Source organism: Apiospora kogelbergensis (genome assembly GCF_038363985.1).
Source record: "Apiospora kogelbergensis strain CBS 113332 chromosome Unknown utg000006l_segment0_segment0, whole genome shotgun sequence".
NCBI lineage: Eukaryota > Fungi > Ascomycota > Sordariomycetes > Amphisphaeriales > Apiosporaceae > Apiospora > Apiospora kogelbergensis.
Window position 1 is genome coordinate 1679601 of NW_027117423.1, and position 25055 is coordinate 1704655.

The window sequence follows — 25055 nt, forward strand, 5'->3', positions numbered from 1 at the left end:
TACCCTTGCTGCTTTTGCTTGTACCACGGGGAACGGGGACAGTTCCTACCACTCAATTGATAAGTGTTAAGTGCAAGGTGGCTGAGTGACTCCCTTGGAGATGTGGCTTGTGGCGAGTGCGGGAGAGTGTCGATTCACTGTAAGCGAGGGGTACGTATCTTTCCGATCAAGCTGCGAAGCTTGGGGCTTGGCCTAGGCTATGACGATTTTGATCAAGCATCGCTGTGTAGAGTAGAGAGATGCAGCAAGTCTCGACGTGATTGGGACTGTGAACTCGGTGGCCAACAAGTAAAACAGCCAGACCACCGGATATCGTAAAGGGCCCTCTTGGAAAGGAAAAGAAAAACCCCGACATCCATCCTCAAGCCTCACAAGTGGTCTCTGGGTCTCGTGACATAAACCCCCAGGTAACATTCACGCTTCTCATTCAATACCACCCGCCTCTAAGTCAAAGCAAGCAACCACACAAAAATGGCATCCGAACCTTCCAAAGCAACGCTTTCCACCCTCTCCGCCTGGGGCAGTAAGTCTCCAATTTCCCCGGGCCCCATCCATTTCCACGGCACGACTGACTGTTGACGCAAACCAGCTCACTCCATGGCGCCCACGGGTCTGGCCACGCTCATTACGGCGCTGCACTGGCGCCCCCTCCAAAAGGCGCCCATGGCGTTTGTGCCCGTGCTACTGTTCGCGAGCTACATCAACCTGCAGGGCTTCAAAAAGGACAGCGCAGGCATGACGGCCGCCGCGAGCGGCACCTACGCTCTGCTGGCCCTGCGCCGGAAGCCGGGCGCCTTCTTCAAGCGTTTCGGCGTGAGGGGCGCTGTCAGGGGGTCCGCCATCGCCCTGGGGCTCATGAACCTTGCGGGCTGCGGCTGGGTGTACGCGACGGCGGACCGCAAGGCCGAGGAGGAGGAGAGGAAGAACAACCCTCGGTGGGGTTGAGCATAGCTGAGTTGGGCGGCTGCCTCCTTGTGTCACCACCTATACCCTTTAGCTTGCTATAAAGAGAACGGCTAGGGGTTGATCTGGGTGAGGTAAAACTTTGGACAAGAAACTGCACGGATGCAAACAGGAATAAGCTCGGGTGGCTATGAGATGTACGATGATATCTTGGAAGATATGACGACCGACAGCAGGCCGATTCCGGGTGCGACGTCAACTAGGGCAATTACACAGACCGCAACACATGGGGGCGGGTCAGTCAAAATTGTAATATATCTCACAAGTCGACTCAAGTGATGTTTTTTTCTCTTCACTAGTATTGTATTGAAATAGTATAGTTCTGGTCACTCTAAAAGAAATCCGAGAGTTGCGTGATTGAGGCCCTCGGCAATAGTCCGTTCCCATAAAGCAAATCCGTAACGCCGGGGGAGACATTTCAGCACTTGAGTCGTCTCCATGCCGAATGTTTATGATGCTGTCCTACAAGAGTGTCTTGTCCCCATACAGTCATCCTACGCCATGGCGCCCACATGTTGACACATCCATCTCTGGTTTTGCACCTCGACTCGCCCCTTTCTATATGTGCACACAGCTTCGGTATATCCCCGAAGCTTCTTCCAACCTCTCGAGCCACACTCTCGCAACTTACGTCGATGACTCGTTGTGAGAAGAATACAAGGTCAGAAGCCATACAACGAGGCTGATAGCCGCAACCATTGTGAGAAAACTGAACTGCGTGATCCCATAAGGCTGCCTCTCGGTCATCATAACGTGCTTCAGACTCGCGAGTTTGAACTCGTTCAGATACTTCACGTCAGAGTCGCGTGCCTTGGGGGCCGCGAATTTGTGGTACTCGGCCACAACCGAAGCAGTATCCCACCCACTCCATTTCCGGTACACGCCCACGACGCAGCCAGTGCGGTGCTTGCCATGATTGCAATGGATGAGGAGGGGGTGATATCTCCGGTCAGCGATGATTTCCATAATGGATCGCATCAAGCCCAGGGGATTTCGGCCTTTTTCGTGCCCACCATGTCGAAGATCTTGTGGGTGATACCATTGCCGTCGATGAACTCCTGGAAGCCCTCCGGGAGGTCCTTCTGCACGAGCGTGACGATGGTCTTTAGCTTCAGCTGGCTGAGGTAGGCGAGGTCCTGCGCCTGCGGGTAGCTGCTACGGAAGACGCCTGGAATGACGCAGCCGAAATTCAAGGGCAGGGGGACCGCCGACGACACGGCACGGCTAATGGCCATATGCTGGCTGGCACATACGTCGTCGGTGTCCGGGGACGTTGGAGGGCACGTGACTTGACGGTGGGCGATCTTGAGGATCTGCTTCTGCCTCAGCGAAGCATCTGTGATTTCTAGCACCTCTTTTGCGTCGGCTGTTTGACTGCAAAGCTGCGAGGTGGCCATCGGAGCGATGACGATTTGGTGGTCCGTGATTGCGGTGGCCTCCAGAGACTGTACCCTAGCACAGTCCAAAAGTTGAATGGCGTTTGGGTCAGACATGGTCAAGCGTAACAACTTGGATCGAGTTGGTAAAGGGGATCCTGGTATTCAAGAAATAAGAGCGAAGGAAGAGAGCGTTAGCAACCTCGGATTCAGATGGCTCGAGATACTCGGACAACTGAACTCTAGAGATTGCTACTAAAGCCAAGAGCGACGATAGAATTGAGTAAGTCCATCTTGTCAAAAGGAATCGTGTGTTTTATGTGATGTGGTGGTGAATTGAAGGAGGAAAAGTTGGGTGCAGACAGGACTCTTTCTCGGATCGAGGGTTGAGGCGAGGAATAGGTAATAAACTCGTCGACCGATCTGGGGCACTGGGCAAAGCCAGATTTGTAGGCGACTAGGGTAGGGGAAGGCTTGTAGGCTGTAGCGTGGGGTTGCTCTTTTTGGATTTATAACACCGCAATCTCCGACAAACCACCACTGAGAATTGACGTCTCCAAAAACTTAGCAGCAGGGCCTTTATGGGTCCCCAAACCAACCAGAAACGGGCTCTTTCACAGTGCTGGCTTGGCTGCTGCACCAGACAGACAAGAGTCTGGGGCACCACAGAGGAAGACGGAGAGGGAGAGAGAGAGTGTGTGTGTGTGTGTGCACGCACTCTAAGTTGTGTAATGGAGTCCTGGAGATTGATGACGGCCGCGACCCCGGATGCTAATAAAAGCAAGTAGGTATGTACGCACATACGGAGTGTCTGGAGCTGGGACAACAAAGCCTGAAGGAAATGTGGCACAGGGAGGAAAAAGAAAAAGTTGCCAGCTTCCTACCTACCCCCACCACTGTCGCGTGCGCGTCGTTTGACTTTGGCTTGGCCCAAGCCTCTTTAGTGAAGTCTACTGTCTACGTCGGTGATCCTTTTAGGGGGTCTTTAGGGGGTCTTTAGGGGGAATCCTAGTAAACCGATCGTTCAGGATTGGGGCGCTGACGAGAGGCTGTCTGTCTATTGGCGGCCGAGGAAAGCTGGAAAAGGCAAACAACACCACTTTACTGCCACTTGTCTGCAGCTCGTCTTCTGGTGGCACGGTATGGACTCGACTTGAAACCGCGCGTTCGGCTGGTTGTGTGTCGATCTGGCGTCACTTTTTAGCCTCGCTATCCAAACAAACACCAACCACCATGCCAGGCTGTACATACCGACGACCCATAGCATGAGACTATTCATACATACAACTTGACGATCGTCTCTACATACTTGGTTCTGTGACAAATCCACAAGACAAATCATCCAAGAGCGCGGCTGGGGGGCTGACCCCCAGAGTCTGCCCAGAGCTCCCCAGACTATTGATCAGTCAAATCCATCGGCGCCTTCCGAGGTTTTGCATTCAATATTCCTTGGTTCGCCTGATCTGGGCTAACCACCGCAGCTTTAGGGGGTGGCCATCACTGGCCAGGATACAACGACCAGCTACCTGGCGATAGAGTCTAGACCCCATCGCTAAACGTTCTTTTTTGAGCCGTTGGTCAGCCTGCAACCTGGAAATACCAGCATCACGTATGGCTGGCAGGCTGTAGGCTGGTGCTGCTGGCAGCAGGGCAGCATACGAGAGTCAAATCGAGTCAAATTTCCCGCTGGAAAAAGTAGCATGTGGGTGAGATATGTGGCAGCACGAAGAGGAGTACCTCAGGAACCATCGGGATGGTACACTACTATTCTTACAAACCGACATCGCCGAATATGACGTAGCCTTGGTAGCCCAGCTAGCTGCCAGCTTCAATTTCCTCCGCCTTCTTTTGTGTGTGCTTTTTTTTTCCCTCCTGCAGGTGATGTCGAACCACTCCACTTTCTTAACGTAACGCTGATTGCATTCGAAAGGTACATACATACCTGCATGCCTAGATGCCTGGATGCCTGGATGCCTGGATTTTACTTTCGAAAGAAGGAGGCATGTAGTTTGATGTGACACAAACCCCCCACGCAAAGCCAGTTTTGTATTGACATAGCGAAGTCTTCAACTCCATGCATGTCCTTCGGCCTTTGAAGAAACCGTGTCGCCGTAACCCACCAATGCGTCAAACGTCACCCACAGGCAGCAGGAGTCACGCTCCCTCGACATGCGCACTTGACGGCCTACTTCAACACTTTGCTTGCCAACTGCTGCTACCCCATGTAGGCGCCCCTTGAAGCTGCACAGTGGTCTTGTCTCGTCTCAAATTGCAACGCGCCGGGACCTTCCGGGGTCCCCATGTTGCACTGGTCCTCCCGCGCGGCAAGCAGTGGGTTTCACCGTTTCAGTCGCGGGTCACGCTCGCCATTTCCGCTTCCGTCTCCAGCTGCCCAGGTCCACCCTGAAGCGGCTCCTTCGGTGTGAAATTGGGAAACAGCCCCTGCCGCCAAGAAGCCCGAGCCGGTGCAGTGAATTCCCGTTTGGACCATCATCGGTAAGGAAACCAATCTCCTTTTCTCGCGAAAAGTCGATAGCGTTGGAATCCCATGCCTTGTCTTGGGTAGGTGGGACAGCGTCTGTGGGTACCTGACTGATGCTCAATCTCCCCCGTCCGTTCATGGTTGAGCAGTCGGCTGGGTTTCCTATGGTATTTATCATCAGGTAGGTGATGGGATACACAAGCATGTGGGCATGGTGCGCTGCAAGATCCTCGCTTTACCAACTTCATTGCCATTTGCTTACTCCGCCTATGTCGGGGCTTGCGTTGGCAGGTCACGTTCGTTTTGGTTTTTCGCCATGGGCATGTTCGGCCGGGTATTGCTGGGATGGTTGTGCATGATAATGCAGTTCTACTTGTAGCTCATTGGTTTGGACACAAACAGTGGTGGTCAGCTTCCATTACTCATTCTCTTAATGCCCCCCGGCGAGCCGCACCGACGACACGACCAATCGTATAGGAGAAAACCAGCCAAAACGAACTAATATAGCAGCTCAGATTGGACGTCATACCATTTTGGGATCCGCTAGCATACATGGAAATTAAGCCACCCCCCTTGACGAACCTCTTGTTGTACAAACGTGCTCCAAAGTACGCAACTCAATACGCACCTTTTAAAGGCGCAAGACTGCCGGCGTGATACGAAACCGCCCGCCTCTGATGATGGACGGGACCGAGCCAAGCCTAAAGCGTCGCTCTCAAGTCAGCCATGAACCTCTGCTTCACCGCTGCTCTGCGGTCCCCGAGCATCTCCTTCATTGGTCGTGCCGGCAGACCTGATAGCACCTCGTCCACGAGCATGACCACATCTTGAGCACAGCCGAACGACAGACTCCAGCCTGCTCCGCCTTGGCCATACGAATGGACGATGCGGCTGTTGGTGTTGCGCAGCTCACGCTCGACTCTCACGTTGTTGCCTCTGAAGGGCCGGAGGCCCTGGGCCAACGGGTAGTCTGGATCGACCTGGGCATTCTTGAGGCAGGGTAAGAATGCCTCACACCTTCGGCGCATGCGTTGGATGATAGGGCTGTCTAACGTCAGATCCAAGTCCCACTTATGCGGCTCCGCTATACCGCCAATCAGCAGGATGTTGTCATTCCTCGGGACAAGGAAGATGATTTCATTGGAATCGTGGACGGCATCTGCGGTGATGGTCAGGGCTGCCTCGACCTTCGGGAAGTCCGATCCATCGTTGATGACCCGAATCAGCCCACCGCGAATTGGGTATACGCTGTCATCTCCCGCGAGGACCTGCCCTTGTAGGCCGGTGCAGTTGATGATGACGTCTGCGTCGAACCTCTCGAGCAGTTGCTGCTCAATGTCCAACAGGTCGTCCCCGATGGTCTCCGTGACGAGGTTGGCGCCCTTGCTGTCCACGAGCTGCATGAGCCAGTCCATGGCTTTGTCTGTATCAATGATTGGAGCAATCACCTCGTAGGCGTCCACTGCACCGTACGATGGGTCAACGTCTCGTTCGGTTATCAAGTCGTCCCCGCGATAGAAGCCCCGGACACCACTGGCCATGATCTCTACCATCTTGGATTGTTGTGCTGCGTCCGCTTCTACGGGAGCGGGGAAGAAAAAGTCCGAAGGCATCATACGGACTCCTGACGCCTCGCTCAAGGCCGGGATAGACGCGATTCCGTCCCAAATGTGATAGGCGGTCATGCACCAGCGCTTCGAATGGGCAAGAGAGATCTTGTCCGTGTGAGATCCACACACTGCTGGGGGATACTCCCATAGCGCGCCAGCAATTTGCGACGTCAGGCGCTGCTCGTTGTTTGCCCATGAGCTTCACGGGGTGGCAATTGTCAGCTTTATTATACTCTTGGGATGTATGTATGTGTTAGTAGCCTTTTTCCACTCACGAACTCAAGACTGTGACGCGATATCCACGGTCAAGTAGAACCCAGGCGTTAACGAGCCCGGTAACACCTCCCCCGATGATCAAGACATGCGGGGAGTCCGCGGTGCAGGACCGGAGGGTTTTGTCCCAACGGTGACAAGTCTCTCCAGAGTGTTAGAGGCATTTGGGTGAAATCGAAGGGATAATGTATAAGCTGTGGGAAGTGATGATGGAAGCAGGTCTTCTTTCTTTAGATCTGACCAAGCAATCGGGCTGTTTCAAGAGTAGTCTTGATATATTCTAATAAAGTTGAGTTTCATGAGAGACAAGACGGTAATCATAGCTTCTGGCCCTGATTGTGGCGGCTCTGGAACCCCTTATATACATGGTTCTTCTTTCCTCCACGAACAACCTATGCGTTGTATTCACACCGCTTCTACATCGTGTCGTAGTCAGCCCAACACTCATACATGACTGCGCATCTGGTCTGGGCCGCCGCTTTGAGCGCGTATTCTTGGATAATGTTCAGAAGTCTGACCTGTGAACCTTTTTCGGAATGGTGGGCACTGCCCTCTCGCTCGTTGTTGGCCTTCTACCATGGTTACTAGTCTGTGCAACCCGCATATTCTCCCTTGCATCTAGCCCTAGTCCTTGGTAGGTAGACAATCTAGGTCTATACCTATCTCTTCGGTTCGTGCTAGCAGTGTGTTGGGTGGGAAAGGGGCGGGCGGAATCGACACCACTTAGCGCTCTCTGTACGGCTCGTAAGATGCGGCCTATGAGAGCGTGTCTGACTGCAGCGTTCAGAATCTTGATAACTGCGTGTCACTCTTTTAAGTAAACTAAAGCCATAGTGAACAACAGTTCCTTACATGTAAGCAGACAGGCTGCTTACATAACATGTATACTCCATATGAAGTTAACCTACGCGCCTTTTCACGTTTTAATAGGCAAGACTCCGGGCCTAGTTGCTAGTTTGCCTGCTCGGTTACTTGTACAGCATGGTGCTCTCAAACTCCGGCATCTCGCTTTCCAGAATAGGGAGAATATCGTATGGATAAGTGCAATGTACCTGGACTTGCCAAGGGGACTGCTAGCCTTGGGCAAGGCCAGGTTGAAACTATTTGATATAACGTCTCTTGACTGGCCATCTTCGTGTGACCGATTTCATATATCAGTTTACCGTCTGCACGCTGACAATCTAACAGGGAACACCATCATGTAATAATAAGATGAGCATCCAATCGAACAGTTAATCACACCCGAGGCGACCAGCATTCGAGCCACGCTCCCCCAGTGTTGGTGGCGACTTCGTGAAAGACGTGATATCTGGTATTCCCCAGGAAGCTTGTCTCTACCCCGTGGCACGTCATGACTTCCATTCCCCCAGCCTGGGCAGATCAATCAGTAGTGGTGTGCCGCGGAGAAATCCCGACAAGCCCTATGCCTTCAATTCCGGGGCCCAGGTTGTTGGCCAGGGATGCTATAACGATTCATTCACGCCCTTTCGGGTACGATGCATGACTAGTTAGCATGCTAGTGGCTGTGTTTCTAGTAATCCGTATACTCGATCTCAGCGGTTCCGCATTGTGTTTCTTCCTCCACCAGTCGCCTTATTGGCCCAGCCAGCCTGCAGGGTTCCCCAGGCACGCCTTGTTGGTCACGTCTCAGAACCAACGACCGAATCACATCCCAGCCGGAGATGCTGGAGATGCTGGAAATGCTGGAAATGCTGGAAATGCTTCAACAAGTGTGCAGGGACTTTCCGATGGGGGAAAAGAACATTGGGGAGGTTGACCAACAAGGTCGAACTGAGGCCTGCCGGGAAACGATCAACTGTAGCAAGGCTTTCCCCCCTGTAAGCCACCTGCGCATCTGGGCCGCACCGGAGGCTCTGTACGTCCGTGGCACATGTGCTCCAGACGCCGGGGCACTCCGCAAATCGATACAGGGAACGAACATGCTGGGGCATGATAGGAACCGTGGTCCTAATTCTAGAAGCTTACCAAGAACTGTCGCACAAGGCGGTGCTACTAGGACCACAAATATGACGAGCAACAAAAGGGGCACGCAAGTTGCGATGCCGCCACGTGTACACTTGAAGTCAGATGGAAACAGACAACAAGGAGCCATCTCCCGCCTTTTCTAGACCTAGCAGCACACCGAGGAGCGGGCGAGGCAGCCAAGCTGGCGGGGGCGGAAGGGCGGTGACTGGGTAGTTGACAATGCTGCCTTGGGATCCGAACGCATCGCGCCACCTACCGGACCCGATTGCAACACGGGCAACATTACGAGGCCCATAGTTAGGCTATTAATGGCTGCATAGGGCTGACTGCCACGAGCTGCATATGCATATATGTACCTAGTCATAGCACGACATGTCAGACGGAAGTGGACGCGTCTCGCTCGTGACATTGCGAATGCAAGCTTACTTGCTGTATGTGACTCGAACGGGTAAGCAGGATCTTTCGAGTATGTGTGTACTCGGCCGGTGAGAAGACCCGATGCCTGGTCATGTTCTGAGACCTACGTGCTGAGTTGGCAGAGAGAGAGCGAGAGAGAGAGAGAGAGTTGACTCGGATCTTTCCCGAAGTCGGTTAGAGACACAGAGATCCGGCCTGCTCGGGCCTAAAGCCGTGCGAGATGGCCCGTTAGTCGGCAGTTTCAGTTTGCGATGCCTCTCGGGCCGTGTTGTCCCCTCGGCGACGTCTCCTCCCTTGCGTCGGGGTATGTCGCACACGCACCAACTGGGGATGGTTTCCTCTTCGTCGCCCAAAGCGGATCGCGGTCTGGACGAAGCACGAAAGCCAAGAAGCGACGTCTTGTGACGGCACCAGGCGCATCGTCATTGGCTTGCGGGTGCTTTTGGGTATGCAGCACATCTGACTTGCAGTGTGGCTGGGGGTTGGCTTAGTGGCTCAACTAGTCGCTGATAGGAGGGTGCGGCCCATGGCTCCCTTTCAGCTCTCCTAGACCAACCTGGATCAGCCAAAGAACAGATGAGGCCAAGCAGCCAAGGTCTGCCAGAAGAAGACGGCAGCGCAGATGAGGTCATCGTCTTGTTCCAAGTCCGAGTTGACAAAACCGAACCCCACCTTAGCTTACTTTCGCATGCTCGCCTCGCCTCACCTCACTTGCTCACTTGCTGCTTGCCTTGCCACTTGCCTCGAGACTTACCCCGCCATCCCCAACCCATTGATTGCATGGTGAGATTCAGGAAGAGCAACCAATCTTGCACATTCCGGCGCTCCAATCAAGGAGACCCCTTATTCTCCGTTCCATCAACTGCATACCCAGACGACACGATCGAGTCTTGGAAACTTGGCGCCCGTCTTCCTGAAGGCACACACAGCCATGGCGGCCCCCAAGCTCGGCTTCGGCAGCATGCTGCTGGTCATCGCCATCGTCTTGGTGGTGATGCCCGGTCGAGCTGCTGCTTTTGGAGCCGGCAACATCCCCTCAATCGCCCAAGTCGAAGGCCACAACTGGCGTCATGGCGACATTGAGGACATGCTCAAGACCATTGCCTTTCTTCACGGCAAGAAATGGACGACTCTTCTGGTACAGCGCACCTACTTTGGTCAGTTCAGCCACGCACCCAACTGCTTCCTTTTTCCGGCACCGAAAGCTAATGCGCATCGCTGTGTGCAGGGAACTGGTTGCGAGACTATTCCCAGGCCGTCGATGTAGGTAGTCTGAAAGGCGTGAACGCCGAGACCATTCGCGTTCTTGTTTGGATTTTGTCGTTCCTGGCGAATGGCTATGCAACCGAGGAATTTGAGGTGACTGCGGAACGCCTTGGTGTCTACCGTCCCGAGGAACACATCGATAACCCTCTTGGCTACGCCGACGGCAAAGATGCTCGCGAGTTCGACAAACGTCTACGCGGCCCCGTTCTGCCGGCCGAGACTGAGATCGACATGCGCACCGGTATGAAGAACTACATCGCCAACGAGGCCGGGGGTTGGGCGACCAGTGCCGGCTATCTCAGGAACAGCATTGCCCGCAGCATCCATTTCGGAAGGCTATACACCTCCAGCTCGTCGCGCAAGGGCAACGAGGACGATCTCTGCGAGGCCTTGCGATGCCTGGGCCAATCGCTGCATTGCATGGAAGATTTCTCTGCTCATAGCAACTACTGCGAGCTGGCCCTGCGTGAGCTTGGTTACAATGATGTTTACCCGCACTGCGGAACGGCATCGCAGATCCGTATCAACGGCAAACACATCTACCCAATTGTTACGGGTACCTTCGGCGGTGTAGATTTCTTGCACTCGGTACTGGGCGAGGCAAACGACCACTTCACCCAGTCCGAGGTTGATGAGATGAATTCGGCGCTTCTGAATGCCCAGATGGCCACAAAGGGCGAAGGCAGTGGCTCCCGCGGATTCGGTGGTCCCAGCACCGCGAACAGCTTCGTCTCGCTGGTCAGCAAGCTTCCAGGCATTGGCGGTGGCTTCGCTTCCGAAGCCCGTGACCTCCAGAAAATGGCCGACGAACAGGAGAGACAGAATGCGATGCACTCGTCCACACGAGGTGGTGGCGATGGGACTCGCAACACCAATCTTGTTCCCGGTATGAGCGAGAGCTTCGACCCCGTCAAAGTCTCTGGCCAGATCTACCCCATCTTGAAGTTCCGCGACAAGATTGTCAAGTCCATCAACAGGGGCATTGCCAAAATCCCTGGCCTGGAAAGCTTGCTCGAGCACATTAGCGAGACCCTGACCGCCTTCGTGCTTGGACTTCTCGCCCCGTTCATCCGGCCCATCATCAATCAGGTCACAAAGGTTTTGAAGGATGGATCGTCTGGCGTTATCGCCACAAGTGCCAACGCTCAGCTTGAGCCATGGAGGAACCCCAACTGTACCGACCCCACGCACTCCATGCTCTCCAAGGACCATTTCACCAATATTCTGAACTCATGTGCTGGAAGGGTTGCTGCCACAGTTCTGCAATACGCTGTCCCGTAAGTCTTCATCGTTACAGAGGACATGTTTTTCTACTACTAACCAAACGGCTAGGCGCATCTTATATGCTTGGGAGAACCCCGGTGTTCCCGTTGACGAGGTCGTGAACGACGTGATTCGGGCATTCCATCACCCGGCTCTGCGTGATGAGCGAACGGAAATCCACCGTGAAATGTTCCAGACCGTCCGCAAGTGGGCCGATGAGTACCCTCGTCGACACGAGCTGAACCACGTTCTCGGATCCCAGAGCGTCAAGGATGGTAAAAACCATATCCTCCAAGGACAGGATAAGAGCAGGGGACACTCCCACGGCGGTGGTATCTTCGATGGGGGTGTCGGAGATATCATGAGTAACAAAGGCCATGGAAGACCTACAAACTCGCTCTGGAGCAAAGTTGCGACTCGTGATTTGGACGCCATGGGCGCCGGACAGGGTGGCGGCGTTGGTTACATGGGTGCCAGTTCCCCAGAGCCCTCGCAAACTCCGAGCAGTCGTCCCCCTGGTAGCTTCGGATACAAGGAAGAGCCTCGGCCTGCTACTGGAGGCGCGGCAGACTCCTACTACTCGGGCGCCGGATCTAGCTACCACGGCCAAGCACCGCCAGCTCAGTACGGCGGCGGTCCTCAAGGATACCAGCCGCAACCGGGTTATGGCGCGCCGCCCCCACAGGGATACGGCGGCCCGCCCCCTCAGGGCTACGGCGGCCCGCCCCCTCAAGGATACGGGATGCCGCCACCGCAAGGATACCCACCTCAACCGACCTATGGCGCACCGCCTCCTGGTTGGGGTCAGGGTCCTCCGCCGCCTCAGGGCGGTTATCCACCATATGGGGGGCAACAGGGCCAATGGGGCAATGGAGGCTATCGATACTAAGCAGCCATGAGTAAGAGATAACCTAGGTTTGAGGGTTATAAAAAGGGGAGGGGGATCACGGATGGCGTTCTTCGGTGAGATTTCAAGGATGGCTGGGTCTTTGGTTATATATAATGAGAGGATCGAGGCGGATAGCGGCGACAAGATGTTTCTAGAGACCTTTAGAGGCCCATAAACGTTTGTCAGAAACACGAGTTTTCTATCTTAATATGAACACGTACCAACACGGTGAGCAAAGAATTGATGTCTCTTAATAAGAAATACAGTGTCGTTGAACAGCGCCTTGTTCTTGAACATTGCATGTTTGAGCAAAGGGGATCAGAAAGTGCACAAGATAGAAGTACCACAAGCAAGACAGCGAGCAGTTTGAGACCAGGGACATCACACCATATCACGAACCCGACTCGGGCAAATTGCCCCCCAAGGTGGCAAGCACATAATGAGGAGACGAAAAAAAAAACTCAAATTGGTATTTTCAGCCAAAGGTCTCCCGGTTTCTCGATCGACCTGTAGCTCGTCATTCAACGCTGGTTTATCGCGGATCTGTTTTTGGCGCTATTCGTCTCCCCTCTCTCTCCCGGAACGCCCGATTTGACTGATTTGTTGCCTACTCGCTTGCTGATTCGTCTCTCGTCTTCCCTCAAGTCTTTTGTCGACAAGAGCGCAGGCTCTATTATACAAAGGCCCATTATGTAACTCACAAAGTGTGCATCCAAGCCAGAATCAGGACCAGGACCAGGACCAGGCCTTGGTCAAACATCTTTTGCTGTCGTAGTCAAACTATAACTTGGGCTTCATAGCAGCGGGCTTGGACGGCGTTGTGGCCTCTTGGTTGACAAGAACTTCGCCGGTCTTGTTGCCGTTGCCAAAGAAGATGACCTGAACCGTCAAATCATCACTGTAGTCCATTATTTATTAGCAAGAGAATCAGACGTCACGATCAATGTGCATAGATAGGGGTAAAAACGTACCGGTATCGTCTTGACATGGGCGAAACCAGAGTCAGGAGAGCGCAAACCTGCTCCTCGTTCTTGCCTCCCAAAGCGTTTCGGATCAGGTGGGTGGCGACGTTGCTGTCCTTGACAACGAATCGCTCCTTGTCGTTGGGCGAGATACCCCATTGCTGCAGGCGGATGGGTGTCTTCTGGCCGTCGGGGCCGTTGCCATCTTTGGTGCCCTCGACGGGCAGGGTCTGCTGCGAGCCGAAGATCTTGGACCAGACCGAGTTGAACTGCGAGTTGGACTTCTCCATAGCCTGCGTCTCGACCCACTTACCGACGAGACCTACGACTTCCTCGTTGGTCAACATCTCCCAGAGACCATCCGTCGCCATGACGAGGAAGTCGCCCCGCTCGGGCTGTATCTTGGTAGTGGTCACAACAGGCTCGGCGGTGACATACGGCGGGGTCTTGAGGTGAGGCGAGTAGCTGCGGCCGAAAAAGCCCTTTCGAAGCCGGTCTGAGATGTCGCGGGTCCACTTGTAGCTGGCATCACCGAATGCCCTGGTAGGTTCTAGACCGCCGAGGACTCTGCCGTTGTGAACGACACGCTCCTCGCCCGGGTGAGCCTTGCGCAAGCGTGCAGCTTCGCTGGGGTTGTTGCCAGTCTGGTCCTCGGAAAGAGGGGTGGCGGTCCACTTGCCAGAATCGCTCCGGCGTCCCAGAACGGCTCGCGAGTCGCCAGTGCACGCTACGCGCAGCGTCTTCGTGGCGCTGTCGTAGAAGGAAAGCAGGGCACATGAGCCTGACAAAGCAGGTCCCAGAAGCTCAGCAGCCACCCGCTTTGAATTGGACTTAAGAACCTTGTCCACACTCTCGTGGACGATTTCGTGGTCCAGTCGCGTGAACCCGAGCTTCATAGCGGCGTCGATGGCGTCGGGCGAGGGAGGGGCGCCCAGAGCAGTAGCAGCCTTGTAGGTAGTGTTGAGCTCGCGAGCGACCGACGTAATCAAAGTCTGGCGCAGCTTGGCCGAGGTGGTCCAGCCAGCGTGGCCGTCGAAGACGCCCCAGAACATCCAATCGTTGATTGACTCCCCCGTGGCGCGGGCGTCCCGTGGGGTGACCTCGACGATCTTTTCGGCATGGTCGTCCTCGATGGGGTTGTTGCTTGCCAGCTGAACGATGTCGTATCGAAGAACGCCTTGGCCTCGGTTCACCATGTACGAGACTTGGTTGTCCCGCAGCTTCTCGGTGGCTTGGTCAGGCGTGAGCATCTCGAGAATGTTGCCACCGCTCCCGTCGGCGCTCTTAGCAATGGGGCCCTCGCCGACAAAAGTTCCGGTGTGAAGCTCGTCCGCGCCTACTACCAAGACGTTCCGGGTCGGCGCAGCATTGCTCGGGCCGTTCGCGGCGCCGGTCGTGTAGGAGCGGGCGACTGCCGCGTCGGAGGATGGGTCACCCTTGTAGTTGTACCAGGCACCGTAGCCGACCAGGCCCGAGACCAATGCGACAGAGACTCTTCTGAAATACATGGAGGATTGCAGCGGCTCCCCTATAGCATTTTGTCGCTGCTGAGATCGGGTCGCTTGGGTGGACGAGGAGGAGGAGGAGGAGGAGCAGGAGCTGGAGGAATGCAACGATCGCAAGCCGCCAAGCTTGGTGAGCCCTGTATTGGTGGGTTGCAGCAATAGACCAACCTGTCGCGTGCGTACGTTTCGAGACAAGCCTCGGACGGTGGTTTGACAGGTTGTCCGGAAAGCTCTCACGGCTGCACAACGCATTGGGACCCGGGCAAGAAAGAGCGTCCTTGGCTCTCGTAAACTTCAGGAGTATTGTTTGGTAAGAGAGTGAAAGTCGGGGTCAAACGCGCCGCAAAGGAGAATGGACGGGGTGGGATGGTGGGATGGTGGGTCGAGGACGGATGAGGAATGAGGGTTCGATCCCAATGCAGCTAAGTAGGTAAAGCAAGTAGTAGGAGAGCGCTGGGGCAGACTGGCTACTGGGGGTGCACTGAAGATCTCCTGTAGCCTGTCCCAACTACTGGACCTACAGTGGGTTTCCGGGCGCTGGCCGCACCAACTAGCCAACCCAACCCGACCCGACCCTTCACGCTCTCGGTATCTGGGAATATCACATGCCGAGACAGCCCGTTATCAATCAGTTTGTTTCCATAAGATCGATCTGGATGAGCAGCTAGCTCCAAACCAAAGCCAGGATGAACCAAAGCGAGCTCGCTGCCGCTGCCGCGGACTCGTCCTCCAAGGCAAACGACAGCCAACCCCCTCCTACTACTAGTGCTTCACTCCCCGGGAGCGCCAACACGGACACGGGATCCGACCAGAGCACCGTCTATCGTGCCTTCGATAGCTATCCCTGGGCCAAAGATCGCGTTTTCCAGGTAACTACTTCTTTCCTCTGTCTTGATGGATTGACTCTCTGGCTATCGTGTGCTGTGTATATTTAGTCCGCTGTTGAATAACCGTCATCTCCCAGGAACAACTGTCCAAAGAGCTCTATACACAGGATGGCCCCAGCCCGGCCGACATAGCGCTATCGTGCCGGATCAAGCGATTCGAGGAAAAGGTCCGTATCAAGGTAGATCCCGCCATGTATCAAGCCTACCGCCATGGGGTTGCGGTGCCCAAGGTAGACATGATCCCTCAGTTCCTCCTCGAGCAGGAACGTCTCCACGAGGTAAGCTGTCTGCATGTCTACTTGGCATTTCCCCCTCTGCTGCATTCGACTGAAACCGGAGATTGTCGTCATATTCTTAGCCGGACCTACGAAAGCGCAGATACGCTGCGTTGACAGGCGACTGGGGCGATGTGCCAGTCGACCAGATCCCATCCGAGAAGCTTTCGGTTCCCTCTGCTGCTGGAGAGCTGACCGCGCCTCTATGGCAACTGGCTGCCCCCAAGGCCGATCTGTATGTGAAGAAAGATGATCTAGCTTCAGCGGATGGAGGCAAGGAGCCGTATCCTAAGAAGTTCGAAGAGATCATTGAGTTCCTCCAGAGTGGGAAGGAGATCCCTGGCATCCAGAAGATCCCCGATACTGTGATCAATGATCCGGTAAGATCAATTTCCCTTGGCTTTTGTTCTTCAACTGCTACCTTTGAGTGACTGACTCCCTACCCAGTCAATAACTACTACCACCGGTCGTCCGGTACCCCTGAAGCCATGGGAGAAGAGGCCGGCCACCTAGATTCCGTTTATAACTCATAACTCAATTGTCAAAGTAACTGAGGAGCAAATTGCTTATTTGTGTATTGTTACTGGCCACCACTGTGCATGTCATTTATCGAACTCACTGGTGATTTAAGCTACCAAACAGAAACCTGACAAAATTGCCCTCTGTATACTCACGGAGGTCGCCAATGGCTGCAGATCATGAAAGCCCGGCTTGCCCAGGTGTGTATACAGAGAAATCACTTGTGTTTCTAAAGACTGGCTATCTCAATACAATCGTCAATGCTTTAGACTGTTCCGGGCTCGACCCCGTCACAGCATATCTATTCTCTCTGCCATAATACACAAACAAAACAGCTCTGAAAACAATGCTAAAGATTCTGAGAACCATTTTCTTCTATCCTCGACTCTACTCCCGTCCACCATTTCTCTTTCCTCTTAAAACTCACGCAAATCAAAGCCTTTCTCAAGCCTTAGTATGTGCCACGCTCCGTCTAGTGTACAATGCACACAAAGCATTCACACCAACATGTTTGTTGGCATACGGGGCCACATCAAAGACCGATTGAAGCCGAGGGCTGGAAATGGACTAGAAATGTGACAGAAAAACGAATCATCGACGGTGGAAGTATTGGTTTGTCCACCGCTCATCCAAGTGGTGGTGTGGGTTTGAGATTAAGCGAGGTATGATCGATGGACGCCCCAGATGTTCGACTTCGTATCGCAAAAACCGTAAGGATGATGTGTCCAAGGCACCAGCGACCAGGCAGTAGCCCGCCGTGGTGTAGGATGTCATAGACGTATGATTCTGTAAAAGATTTCCTCAAGATGCTCAGATGTCGGTGGTCCCAAGGCTGAACCGATGTGAGATGTCTAGTTGCTTTTGGTGAAGTCGAAAAGAGACGAGATGAGAGAGTGTGCAACGCAGAACGAAACGTCCTGGTCGGCGAGGTATCGATACAACTTTGACCCGGTCACTTGTTGTGACCGTCGAGATTACGTTTCACTACTGCCTGTTCTTGTTAGGTTTCACTCGCGAATATTGGATCGTGGTGCCAAAGGATGAGCGACAGGCCGACTTACTGAATGACCAAAACCGAGTTCGCTTATTGTAAACGAACGCATAACAAGCTGAGCCGCTCCATCACTGGTATGAGTGGCTCCATCTGGCGTTCTGAGGCATCCGACCGACATTGGTGCTGACACAAGGACCGGGACGCGTGGCCACGGCTGGGTTGGTACAAAGCATGCCAACTCGAGAGCCGAATTTGGAACCTCTAAGGGACACCATATGCTTACGTATATGGGCAGCAACGATCTCGCGATGCTGGGGGCTGGCATTCGTGAGAATGTACTGAATCAAATAATTGCCATACTGGTCGCTGGCAATGTCGATCAGCGGGATTCGAGGTCGGTCGACACGACCCTCGCAGACGCGGTCGAGATAGCGAGCAAGAAACTCGGGACCACCAATCTTCAGGCACTTCTCGACTACCTTGGATGCGTACTGGTCCATACTGTACTCGGCTGCAAAACGGATGACATGGTCAATAGCGCGGCTGCGGTCAGCAGGAGCACCATGCTCGCAAATGTGCTGAATGCACCAGTTTCCGAACTGGCCATGGGCAACGATGTCAATGTTCTGGAGCACTTCTTCAATGCAAGGGCGCTGTCCGAGTAGTTAGCCATCATCCTTTTGAAGTGGGCTTGTATGCAGATGCTTCATACCTTGTCTTCCTCGAGACAATTCTCAAAAATGTTCTGGACGACCAAGCTGCCAGTCTCGCCGAGGGCAACATCGTGCCACATACCCTCCAAGGCATCATTGACATACTTCATGATCTGAGGAGGAGATTCCGTCCATCGGAGCTCGAATAGCTTCTGCCAGACATGGCAAGCGTAGCGGTGAATGACGGTCTTGGGGATATCGCGGAGCAGCTCACCAACCATGTGACACTTGTAGTCCTCGGGCACGGAATCGAATGCCTTCTGGATAACGTGGCACCCAAAAGGATCCATCGAAAGGTTCAACGTATGACCGCGAATGGCCTCAGCAATCTTGATGACTTGTTCGGGGTTCCATGCTCGAAGCAGCGCTGCACAAGGAAGTTGCCAAAGCGGTTGACCATTAAAGAGTGAGCCTGGAGGATGATCGCATCGACAATCTCGTACTTCTGATCCGGAGTGCCCACTTTGAGCTTCTGCTGGAGGAAGATGGAGGCCTGCTGATCGTTGTTGCACACAATTTTGTCGACAATGTACTTCCAGTTGCAGTTGACGTTACGGTCCAGAAGACGGCGGTAGTTCAACGGCTCAGTCGTAGGCAAATAGGTCGGGCCTTCTGTAGCCACAGGCTGCTAGATGTCACAAATCAGTACCAAACCTCCAATGATTAGTGTGAAGCCGAAGCCACAACTTCATACCTCGGTTTTCCATGGACCTCCAGAAGAAGATGAAGTGAACTCGGTGGCCAGGGGAGATAAGGGAGTGCCAACGGGGGCTTGTTGCTGATGAGGATATGGACCCATGCCCATCGGGTACTGGCCGGAACCAGGCATGTTTCCAGCGCCTATGTCGAAAGGAGTCTGGCCATAGTTGTTGTAGCCGTTGCCATAACTGGCCTGGCTGCCGAAGGATGGCGTACCAAAACGGCTTTCGTGGCTACGGCCTCCTCGACGACCACCTGGTGCTCGGACAGTTATATCGTTGTACTCTGGGGTTAGGCGATCGTTACGATAAATGTCGCCAGCTGTTCCGTTGTAGTTAACAGGGGGTTCCAAGAAGCCTTGAGATCCATTGCGGGATGTCCAAGTGGGATGTCCATTATGGGACATCTCATTGTTAGAGTAGCCGCTCTGGTTCTGCACAAAGCTTTGGCCAGGGCGTGAGGCATTGCCCCAGATAGCACGCGCTCGGTTGAAGCCATTTGCCGAATAAGCCTCGCTGATATCCGAACGAGAGTCATCGAAACCATTCCAGTTGTTAGCCTGTTCTCGATTCGGCTGAGGGGGAAGAATGGCACTGGGGCCACCAATGGCAGGTCCGCTCGAGGCTTCTTGGTCAGCAGCATAATCAACTCCTGAAACCGAGGGGCTAGAATCGAACTCCGGCTTAGTGGGCTGGCCCTTGAGATTGTTGATCTCATTCTGTGCATCAGCCAAAGCCTTCTTCAGCCGATTCACCTCATCATCACTAGACTGGCCACCATTGGTGATGGCACTGGTGGGTCGAGTGGACGGGCCAGTCGTATTGAAGCTTTCCGTAGCGGGTGTGTCCGGCATCGAATGGCTGGAAAGGTGGTGGCCTGGGTTCAGGTACGCGGCACTGTGGGATGCAACTTTGTACGCTTCTCCCTGCTTCTGCAATTTGGCAGATTGCTCCGTGAGGTCAGCAAGGAGTCTATCCATAGGACTCGAGTCGGGAGTGCCAGAAGTGTCCGAAGGACCGAGTGCATCGTGGTTCAGCTTCATCTTCTTCGCCAACCAGTCAGTTTTCTGCTATCTCGAGGTAGAGAATACGTGACGACCATGTAGTGAGATGGGGCATCAAACGTGCTGGAGCATAAGCAACGTACCTTAGGACAGCTCTGATTGACAAGAGAAGCCGTGGAGAGACTAGTCAATGACTTCTTGAGAGACGGCTTTGCCATGGCTTGATCCTGATCCGTAAATTGTCAATGTTACTTGCACACGACGTACGAACAAGGGATTCTGGAAATAAGGCAATTATTGTAGGTGTTGTTGGGGTAGAAGAAGGTGTGGTAACTCGGGAATGATTTGGTAGAGGTAGAAGATGCAAACCACAAGTCGATACTCGCCTGTATGCTTGGCAAGTTGTGCGGTTGCGAATTCGATTGATGATGGGAACGGAAGGGGAGGAAAATTAAACCTGCTTACTTCTACAACAGCCGAATCGGCATTGTTATGCATGATGTTGTCCTCCATTGCCACACTCTTGGATGCAAGAGGTCGACGAACGACCGGTGAGCCAGTGGAAGCGTTGCCAGCCATCCTAAAGACGAATCTGCGGATTGTTGGACTTGGTGTGTGATTTTGTGCACGTTTGACGACCTAACCTCTCAAAACAAAATTGCAAGATGGCAGATATGCCCAGAATAGCAATCAGGATAGATCAAATATGACGGAAGAAAGGGAAGAAGAGAAGAGAATCTCTGGTCTGGTGGACAGGTGGAAACCCAAAACCGTGACCGAAATTGAGGTGAGGTGAAAGATGGGACGAAGACGAGAACAAGATGCAGAAGTGACGAGAATAATTTAGAGTACAGCTGCTGCGGGTAGGTAGGAAACGGGGTGCAATGATGGTAGGTACCCGTACTTGCTTAGGATAGCTGCTTACAGCAGAGGAAAGAGCTTCTCAGAGCAGTACTTGCTCGATCACCGATCTAGAACCCCCTTAGGAAGAAGGAGTTTAAGTAAAAACTGCATAGGGGGAACGGTTAACAGGTGCTCTTCATACAGGATAAGTGCCGGCCAACGACGATGCTCCTATGTGCCCTCGGCCCAACAACCTCGAGCCTTGGTGCGCAGAAGTCACTGACAGAAGAATGTCTCTTTGCACCTGGTTCTGTATCACAAGGCAGCCGTGAATAGTATGTTGAAGCATCGGGACACTTTAGCTGGCCATGAGTGCCAGGGGAGGAGCCCCCTACACTGACCAGGCACCGGAGTCTATATGTACAATCAACTCAACTTGCATGGGCTACAGCAAGTGCAGTTTTCCATTGCGACCCATCGCAAGTGATGAATTTATGTAATACACACCTTGGTCACGTTACTAGGCCAATGAACCAAACGTCGACTGCCCACCAGCCGTAAAAATACATCCATGAAGTCTGTGAGAAGTCGTTAACACGCAAACGTGAAAAGGAAGTCTTAGATGCAGCAGTAACCCAGAATTTGGCATCCTGCCATAGCCGCTTCCCTTGAGAGCTTACCGTCCAGGAGTCAACAGCAGGCAACAGAGTAGGATGCCGTCCTCACAATGCATAAGGCCTAGTACTAGCAGTGTAGATACGCATGGGTCCCAGACTTTCTGGGTACGCCCATCTTGCCATTTCACCTAGCAAGAAAGCAGCTGCAATATTACCAATGGCTTGTGAACCCCTGGAGGATCTTGGAATATTTTGGTGGTGTTACCATATCTTGCTGGTGAGATTCGCCATCCAAAGGAAGATCGACTGCAAGCCAGATTGTCAACATACCACACACGTCTTTATCATATGCAGCAAGCACCTTTGAAACGAAGATATAAGCCCAAACTGTCCATATTTTTTGACAGATAATACCCTGGCCAACCCCAACGACCAGGATGAAGGCTGTAGGGGCCGTGTTCGTAAAGCCTGGGTGACACCAGCCTTGGGCATCCCTTGCCCGAATGTCCGAGGCATCATCTCTGTGTTTTCTCGCGGTATGTAGACATGGGTAGTACTGTCTTTGGTCTATGATGTTGTACATATTTTACATGTCGTCTCATAGCGTTATCGCTTATTTCTTTCCTCTCTCCGGGGCTAACAAGTGCGTTAGCATGATCAATCGAACTTGGAATCTGGTTACTTACCAGCTGGGGCGGTTCTTTTCTTCTTCGGCGGTTGCTTTCCTCGTGTACGCACGCTGTTATGAACCGTTAGCCTGGCGCTCCAAACCCGATCGCTGTCCCGGTAGATACGAACCCTGCAATGTGTTCTTGCCAGTCCTCGAACTCCTCATCCACGCCCTCCAACTCGAGATGTTTGAACTCCTTAAGGAGCTCATTCAGTTGCGGGCCCTTTGGGGGTAGTACTTGGCCAGCGAAGGCCCTCGTAATCGCTGTCGGAGGATTTTGTTGCCCATGCGGATGCCATCGGGGTTGTACGTTGTCGAGAAGATTTCGCATTGTGCCTGCGATTGACTGGTATCAGTGTCTTGGCCATTTGGGCAGCAATTGCCAGTATACGGACCTTCATGAGGCTCAACAACCTCGCTCGTGGCACTGCCATTTTGTTCAGGACATAGATCAGTGTTTGCGAAGATGCAGTCAGATTGTCGCGATCCAAAAGTCGATGCACTACCCCAAAGCTTAAGCTGCGCCAACCAACCAATCGATAAAAGAGGACCCGCATCCCAGTGCACTCGATTGGATTGGCTTGTTTCTTTCTTCGTCACTCACTGTCAGAGACCGCCTGCACAAACTCATCTCACACAACACTCGCAATGTCAAAACGGCAATTCTCGGAGTTTTCTGGCGGCGTGGACTCCAACGCCAGCGCCGACGCAAACAATGCCATTTTAGAAATCATTAAGCATGCAGAGGATCTCCTGGAAGCAGCTCGCGCTTTCAAGCAAGACATTGCTTTAGGGAAGCAACCTGAGAGTAACAACAATGGGGAATCTATCTCAGCGATCAGCAGAAAACTACTTCCGGCTGTAACTTACTTTGCGATCGTACCTACGCAACCTCCGACATCAGCCAACAAAGTCCCAAAGCTGGACGAGTCGCAAAGCCCGGGCCTTACGCCTCCTACACCTACTGGTCTTACAGCATGGACACCAAGTGACATATGCTCAAACACGCCTGCTCTGCCTCCTATTAATGACCCTGTGCTGGATAGGGCGGCGTTCACTCATTCGGGAATGGTGTCTCGGCCTGGTGAATTGAGTTATGAGCGGCTCGAGTGGGTTGGTGACGCCTACCTCGAGATGTTCGCGACCATCTTCATCTACCAGACGTTCCCAAATCTACCGGCGGGAAGATGCTCTCAGCATCGTGAGTACTTGGTAAAGAACGAGACGCTTTCCAAGTACACCAAAGCATATGGGCTTGACAAACGTATCATTTTCCCCAAGGAATTTGATATGGGAAGCAGCGGCAAAGGAAACAGCGCCAAGGAAAAGACATACAAAAAAGTCCTCGGGGACATATTCGAGGCCTACGTTGCTGCTGTTGTCTTGAGCGACCCAGAATTTGGACTGGGACGCGCCTCATCGTGGATGAAGGCACTCTGGAGCAAAGACCTTGCCAAGGAGATCAAAGCCGAATACAACAATCGCCAACGCTCTCAGCAAGTGGGCACTAACGCAGGTTCTGACGAGAAACTGGCAACACCGGTGACCTCGGAGGATGGCCACCCTAAAGACAGGCTTGTTAAGAAAATTGGCACAAAAGGGGTCAAGATCTATTATTTGGACGAGAATGAGTCTGTGGATAAAACGAATGGGCAACGCCGGTTTACGGTAGCTGTCTATGTAGATGCGTGGGGTGAGAGCAGAGTACGGCTCGGCTTCGGCAGTGCCCTTTCTAAGAAAGAGGCTGGGGCCATAGCAGCCGAGAATGCGATGAAGAACAAGAAGCTCATGAAAAAGTATGAGCAGAAAAGGAAGGAGTTGGAGGATGCCATGGAAGCTCAAGTGCAGTACGATTGAGATACTACTCGTTCACTGGACTGGCTGTCTGAGAAGTCCTCGTAGTTTCGGCGTGGCCACCGCTCACATTTGACGGCAAGCCCTCCATTGGTTCAAGGATGCTCTGGATGGACAACGGCTAAGAAGGTATGTATGCAACTGCTTCTGACTGCTGCGACCTCAACGTGCCAGCTCAAGTAATTACGTGCACCACGGTAGGAAACGAGACAGACACGAACATACTGTATAGCCACTTGCCAACCTTGAATCAATAACGGTTGGGTCGTGCAAATTGGGTCCCAACATGTGGACATTCTCTCAATGACAATACAGATCAGGGTTTTATGCTACAGCCAAGTCGTAGATTATCTTGATCTGTGGTGGCCGTTCTCGCATATCACCGTCTTTTTATTTTCACGTGTACCTCGGGATGACGAGATAGCCCCGCGACAAGGGGCGGCTATCAATTCTGGGAGTTCTGGAGGGAGCAGCGCGATGTTGGCTGGTTGGGGTTCCCTTAGGCCCAAGGGTAGCCCTGCCAAGCGCCCCTTTTGCGCCGAGGCATTGGGAAATTTGACGGCTTGTAGGTGCTGGACCGGTACTGCCGTAAGCCTTACCCCAGATTTGGTATTGACTGCTGGATGATAACATTCGACGCATGGATCATATCCAGGCTGGCATCATCATACCCAATGTTAATGCATCACGCTTATACTTTCCCCATCAGACCTGCAACCTTTTCCCTGGCCTTCCTGGACTCGCACGATTTTGATCTCTCAAGTGACTCTGTTTGCTCCGTCTACCTACCTGCTCTGCACCTCGTTAACATCTGCTGATTGGTGTCGCGCGCTGTACGGCTTGCACCCATCAGGCCTGGACCATCGGTGCCTGAGCCCGGGTAGCGTTGCCGCTGCTGTCCCGCTGTTTGTACTTACCGCCTTCGCCTGCTGTACTTTTACTCAAGGTCGTGAAAGACCCCGTTCGAGTCGTTCGTTTCCGCGGGGGTG

General features: G+C 53.3%; 10 protein-coding genes across 10 annotated transcripts; 4 read left to right on the plus strand and 6 right to left on the minus strand.

Moving 5' to 3' along the window:
• Positions 1-471: 471 nt before the first annotated feature.
• PG998_009386 (uncharacterized protein) lies at positions 472-945 on the plus strand (the record flags this gene model as incomplete). The annotated part of the gene is made up of 2 exons (XM_066876202.1): positions 472-523; positions 590-945. 2 exons carry the CDS (start codon positions 472-474, stop codon positions 943-945), a joined length of 408 nt encoding a protein of 135 aa, XP_066728358.1.
• A 645-nt stretch (positions 946-1590) lies between these two features.
• On the minus strand, positions 1591-1929 carry PG998_009387 (tyrosine phosphatase; the record flags this gene model as incomplete). The annotated part of the gene is made up of 1 exon (XM_066876203.1): positions 1591-1929. One exon carries the CDS (start codon positions 1927-1929, stop codon positions 1591-1593), a length of 339 nt encoding a protein of 112 aa, XP_066728359.1.
• Positions 1930-1940: 11 nt separating this feature from the next.
• PG998_009388 (uncharacterized protein) lies at positions 1941-2456 on the minus strand (the record flags this gene model as incomplete). The annotated part of the gene is made up of 1 exon (XM_066876204.1): positions 1941-2456. The coding sequence occupies one exon, from the start codon at positions 2454-2456 to the stop codon at positions 1941-1943; it is 516 nt and encodes a 171-aa protein (XP_066728360.1).
• Positions 2457-5522: 3066 nt separating this feature from the next.
• PG998_009389 (uncharacterized protein) lies at positions 5523-6868 on the minus strand (the record flags this gene model as incomplete). Its single annotated transcript, XM_066876205.1, has 2 exons — positions 5523-6630; positions 6774-6868. 2 exons carry the CDS (start codon positions 6866-6868, stop codon positions 5523-5525), a joined length of 1203 nt encoding a protein of 400 aa, XP_066728361.1.
• A 3170-nt stretch (positions 6869-10038) lies between these two features.
• Positions 10039-12525, plus strand: PG998_009390 (uncharacterized protein; the record flags this gene model as incomplete). Its single annotated transcript, XM_066876206.1, has 3 exons — positions 10039-10264; positions 10336-11650; positions 11706-12525. The coding sequence occupies 3 exons, from the start codon at positions 10039-10041 to the stop codon at positions 12523-12525; spliced, it is 2361 nt and encodes a 786-aa protein (XP_066728362.1).
• A 780-nt stretch (positions 12526-13305) lies between these two features.
• Positions 13306-15244, minus strand: PG998_009391 (Protein phosphatase 2C-like protein; the record flags this gene model as incomplete). Its single annotated transcript, XM_066876207.1, has 2 exons — positions 13306-13423; positions 13497-15244. The coding sequence occupies 2 exons, from the start codon at positions 15242-15244 to the stop codon at positions 13306-13308; spliced, it is 1866 nt and encodes a 621-aa protein (XP_066728363.1).
• A 434-nt stretch (positions 15245-15678) lies between these two features.
• Positions 15679-16667, plus strand: PG998_009392 (uncharacterized protein; the record flags this gene model as incomplete). The annotated part of the gene is made up of 4 exons (XM_066876208.1): positions 15679-15861; positions 15957-16157; positions 16238-16534; positions 16602-16667. The coding sequence occupies 4 exons, from the start codon at positions 15679-15681 to the stop codon at positions 16665-16667; spliced, it is 747 nt and encodes a 248-aa protein (XP_066728364.1).
• Positions 16668-17795: 1128 nt separating this feature from the next.
• Positions 17796-20661, minus strand: PG998_009393 (uncharacterized protein; the record flags this gene model as incomplete). Its single annotated transcript, XM_066876209.1, has 6 exons — positions 17796-18320; positions 18380-18640; positions 18691-19008; positions 19075-20145; positions 20226-20309; positions 20548-20661. 6 exons carry the CDS (start codon positions 20659-20661, stop codon positions 17796-17798), a joined length of 2373 nt encoding a protein of 790 aa, XP_066728365.1.
• A 1494-nt stretch (positions 20662-22155) lies between these two features.
• Positions 22156-22543, minus strand: PG998_009394 (uncharacterized protein; the record flags this gene model as incomplete). The annotated part of the gene is made up of 3 exons (XM_066876210.1): positions 22156-22178; positions 22229-22281; positions 22341-22543. The coding sequence occupies 3 exons, from the start codon at positions 22541-22543 to the stop codon at positions 22156-22158; spliced, it is 279 nt and encodes a 92-aa protein (XP_066728366.1).
• A 317-nt stretch (positions 22544-22860) lies between these two features.
• Positions 22861-24069, plus strand: PG998_009395 (Ribonuclease 3; the record flags this gene model as incomplete). Its single annotated transcript, XM_066876211.1, has 1 exon — positions 22861-24069. One exon carries the CDS (start codon positions 22861-22863, stop codon positions 24067-24069), a length of 1209 nt encoding a protein of 402 aa, XP_066728367.1.
• Between the last annotated feature and the right edge of the window lie 986 nt (positions 24070-25055).